The 5,078-nt window shown below is 31.9% G+C and overlaps 1 protein-coding gene across 1 annotated transcript; it reads left to right on the top strand.

Annotated features, from left to right (window-relative positions):
- Window positions 1-259: 259 nt before the first annotated feature.
- On the top strand, window positions 260-1,618 carry LOC107455675 (uncharacterized). Its single transcript, XM_016073314.2, has one exon. It carries the CDS (start codon window positions 260-262, stop codon window positions 1,616-1,618), a length of 1,359 nt encoding a protein of 452 aa, XP_015928800.2.
- Window positions 1,619-5,078: the final 3,460 nt, after the last annotated feature.

The raw sequence follows: 5,078 nt of genomic DNA, 5'->3' as shown, positions 1-5,078 counted from the left end.
AATACCATCTGATGATTACAAAGTAATAATAAAGGCAGATAAAACACCTATTGGTCAACATCGAAAACAATTCAACGCACCAACGATCGATGAAGTGGCAATTGTCATAGTTGGTGAAGAATTTAATTCTCGCGACATAATTCTTCATCGTAGAAATGGTGACGTCCAGAAAGTATTAAAAACGCATCGTTCATATGATGCATAACAATATCCCATTCTATTTTGGCAAGGAGAGGATGGATATCATTTTAGTATTAATATGAGAAATCCTACAGCTAATGTGGACATAAACAAAAAGGTTAGTACTATGCATTATTATACATATCGAACGATGATTCGTGAGAATGCTGATAATCATATGTTGAAATGTAGACAGTTATTTCATCAATACATTGTTGACATGTATGCAAAAGTAGAAAGTGAAAGACTCCTCTACATACGACTAAATCAAGTCAAATTGCGTTCTGAAGAGTACATACATTTACGTGATGCAGTTGTAAATGATGGCAATCTCAGTGAATTTGGAAAAATGGTCATTTTACCATCCACATATACAGGTAGCCCAAGACACATGCATGAATATGCACAAGGTGCAATGACGTATGCACGTGCATATGGTCGTCCAGATTTTTTTGTCACATTTACATGCAACCCAGCATGGGATGAAATAAAGGAACTTTTGTTAACAGGACAATCACTATCAGATCGTCATGATATTTCTGCGTGTGTATTTAAACGAAAATTAAAATCTTTAATAAATTTTATTGTCAAACACCATGTATTTGGAGAGACGCGCTGTTGGATGTATTCCATTGAATGGCAAAAAAGAGGTTTACCACATGCGCATATCTTAATATGGATGATGGAAAAGATAACACCTAACAGAATTGATGAAATCATCTCTGCAGAAATACCAGACATTGAAATTGATAAAGATTTGCACGATATTGTCTCAAAAAATATGATTCATGGTCCATGTCGCTCACTAAATAATAATAATTCACCGTGCAGGTCAGATGGAAAGTGTACAAAGCGGTATCCTAGAGACTTACTTGCTGAAATTATTACAGGCAATGATGGATATCCACTATATCGACGACGATCTACCGAAGATGGTGGAAAATCCATTAAACTAAAAGTATTCAACAATACTATTGATGTTGATAATCGTTGGGTAGTACCATATTCTCCATTACTACTAAAAACGTATAACGCACGAATAAATGTTGAGCACTGCAATTCAGTGAAAGCAATAAAATATATTTGCAAATATGTAATCAAAGGAAGCGATATGGCAGTGTATGCAGTGGAAAATACAACTGCTTCTAACGATGAAGTCACCCAATATCAACTGGGACGCTACATAAGTAGCAATGAGGCTGTATGGCGTATTTTATCATTTTCCATTCATCAGCGATATCCAACGGTTGTTCATTTAGCAGTACATCTTGAAAATGGACAGCGTGTGTATTTTACATCAGAAAATGAACGTGCAAGATTAATGTCACCACCGCCAACAACATTAACTGAATTTTTCACATTATATAGAAATGATACCTTTGCAAGGACGCTACTGTACTCTGAAGTACCAACTTATTTTACGTGGAATACATCATGAAGAAAATTTCAGCGTCGTAAACAAGGTAGAGCAGTACAAGGACACTTAAACTTATATTACACAGATGCATTGGGTCGTCAGTACACCGTACATCCAAATAACGCAGAATGCTTTTACTTAAGATTATTATTAATTAAGATTATTATTGCCTTTAAATATGCAGGTAGTTCGTGGACCAACATCTTTCCAAGAATTAAAAACAGTCAATGGCCATGTGTCTGCTACATTTTGAGAGACTTGCCAGAAATTAAGTCTCTTAGAAAACGATGCTCATTGGGATATTTCACTCGCTGATGTTTCTAATACAGCTCAACCACAGCAGATACTTAGACTATTTTCCATCATACTAACTACATGTTTTCCGGCTAATCCAAAGGATCTTTGGGAAAAATATAAAGACTATATGAGTTAAGACATTTTACATCGCGCGTAGAATAAATGCTAATCCCAACACTCAATTTACATCAAATATATACAATGAAGCATTGCTTTTAATTGAGAATGTATGTTTGACAATAGCCAACAAATCACTGACAGAATTGAGAATGATTGCTCCAAGTAGATCTGATAATGACATTTTCGATCGTGATATACAACGAGAAACGCACTTCGATGTTAATGAATTACAAACATTTGTTCGAACTAATCTGCCGAAAATGGTATTAGAACAACGAACAGCATATGACACAATTATAAATGCAACATCTAATAAGAGTTGTGGTTTATATTTCTTAGATGCACCAGGAAGTACTGGCAAAACTTTTCTTATTTCAATTATTCGGGCAACTATAAGATCACAAAATAATATTGCACTTGTTATTGCAGCAACTCTTTTGGATGGTGGTCGAACAGCACATTCAGCATTGAAATTGCCTTTAAATATGCAGGTAGTTGAAACTCCAATATGTAATATTAGCAAAGATTCTGAGATGGGAAAAGTACTAAGATCATGTCAGCTTATAATATGGGATGAATACACCATGGCACACAAGAAATCATTGGAAGCACTCAATCGAAAATTAAAAGATTTGAGAGGAAATGAGCAGTTCTTTGGTGGTGCACTCATTTTGCTAGCTGGTGATTTTAGACAAACTCTATCAGTTATACCACGTTCAACACCTGTAGATGAATTGAATGCATGTCTCAAATCATTAGTGTTATGGTGGTATGTGGAGAAAATATCTTTAAAGACCAATATGCGTGTTCAATTACAACAAGATGAATCTTCTGAACGATTTGCAAAACAATTGTTAGATATTGGGAATGGTAAAATGGAAATGGACGAATCCACAAACTGTATTACATTACCAGAAAACTTTTGCCACGTTGTAAAATCCACTGATGAATTGATTGCCAAAGTTTTTTCAAATTTGAGCGTGCTATATTGGCAGCCAAAAACATTGATGTGAATTTAATAAGCTTCAAAATTCAAAATGAAATACCTGATGAAGAAGCAACATATAAATCCATCGATGCTGTTCTCAATCAATATGAATCAGTTAATTATCCAATATAATTTTTAAATTCATTGGATCTACCAGGAATGCCACCGTATATTTTATCTTTGAAAATTAGTTACCTTATCATCCTTCTACGAAATATAAATCCGCTGCGACTATGCAATGGGACTAGGCTATTAGTAAAAAAATTAATGAATACATAATTAAGGCACCATTTTAAATGAAAAATACCAAGGTTTAACATGAACTACTACCACGCATTCCCATGATACCGACGGATATTCCATTTGAATTCAAACGTCTACAGTTTCCTGTACGACTAGCCTTTGCGATGACCATTTACAAAGCACAGGGACAATCATTGCAAGTATGTGGATTAAATTTGATAAATCCGTGCTTCTCACATGGACAGCTGTACGTTGCGTGTTCACGAGTTGGAAAACCATCACATTTATTTGTCCTTGCACCAGATAGGAAAACAAAAAAATTTGTATATTCACAAGCACTACTAATATTAAGTCCACCATCAATCATCAAATATCATTCATTTCATGATGATATATAATAATTACAAAATTATTGTTCAATTGAAATTCGCTTGCAATATTGTTTAATATTGCTAGTGAAGAAGCCTGTTTATTCAACCATCGACTATGTATATCTATGCTTTGAACATATATTATATTCAAATAACGTATGTGTAGGTATATTTTTACTGTTAATTTTCATTTTGATGTATTGTATACATTTGATTATTAATAATTTATGTTTGTGGTATCAAAACTGTCTTTTTGTTCAAACACAGAAACGTTTGAACGGGTATAGCTAGTTATCAAAATAAAAAAAAAGTATAATTGTTGTCAATAGTCTATTCAGAGCTTTCGGTTGAAACTTACTAAAACTACTTAGAAAATTGCGATAAACTTTATAAATTTATTTTCAATTCATTCAAATCGAACTCCGATTCCGATTAAATTCTTAAAAACAAGTTTTTAAATGCTTTTCGAGACATGTACATTTATTTTGAAAGGATTACTGCAAATACTAGTGTATTCTAATTTTTGAAGAATTTTCTTCCAAATTTTAAAATTATTAACGCTATTAATTAAAAATCATGATAAAAAATTTTTAAATTTTTTTGAATATTTCTACAGTTATAGTGAGGAAACTGTGCAAAAGTATTAGTTTTTAATGAAAATGTCCATGACTCCATAAATATTTATGACAGGTTTCCAAAATGCGTGCAGTTATTGAATATAATTACTAAAGCAGTTGATACAAGTTACAAGCTTATTGTTATATTTGTTTTGGCAGAGGGTGTTCAAAAGCAATCTTTTCCTTTTGTTATTTATTGTCGATCCCTTAAACCTTTAAACGCTTTAAACTTTATTGATATATATGAGAAATCACACGACTTAAAAGCTTCTAGAGTTATAAAATTATTCTCTTGGTATTTATTGAGAAGTTTAAGGGGTCACAGTACCCAAAAAATGACGAAAATACCAAATTTTTTTTAATGCTTATAATAAAACTTCAAAGTATTTCAAATGTACAGAAAAAAATTCATCTCTCTATCTACATTTTTAAAAAAGTTATGAAGGATTTTTAATTTTTCTAATACAGAAACTTGCTCAGCAGTCTGACTTTAATGTGCTTTTTCGCATAGATGATAATTTTGTGTCTTAATCTTAATTAAATCCCTAAGGAATTTTTTCTATTTAAGATAAAGCTTTGAAGTAAACTTTTTCATCTTGAGTATAATACACTTATTTAAACTGTGCATGGAATAAGCATTTTATGAGGTATTACAATTTTTACGGCATGTTATATATACCTAACAGGAATTTTTACCCTTTTTTTCTACTTTTTTACAAAATAATCTATAAAAAATATTCTAATTGATATATCAAGAAATGAAAGCACAAAATTATTAAGATAAATATTGCAAGCACTATGAAAAAAACTTTTTTTGAAAATATGTTAAAATAAAAAAGCCTTAG

Source organism: Parasteatoda tepidariorum, chromosome 1 (assembly GCF_043381705.1).
Source record: "Parasteatoda tepidariorum isolate YZ-2023 chromosome 1, CAS_Ptep_4.0, whole genome shotgun sequence".
Taxonomy (NCBI): Eukaryota; Metazoa; Arthropoda; class Arachnida; order Araneae; family Theridiidae; genus Parasteatoda; species Parasteatoda tepidariorum.
This window is presented reverse-complemented; position numbering and strand designations above follow the sequence as displayed.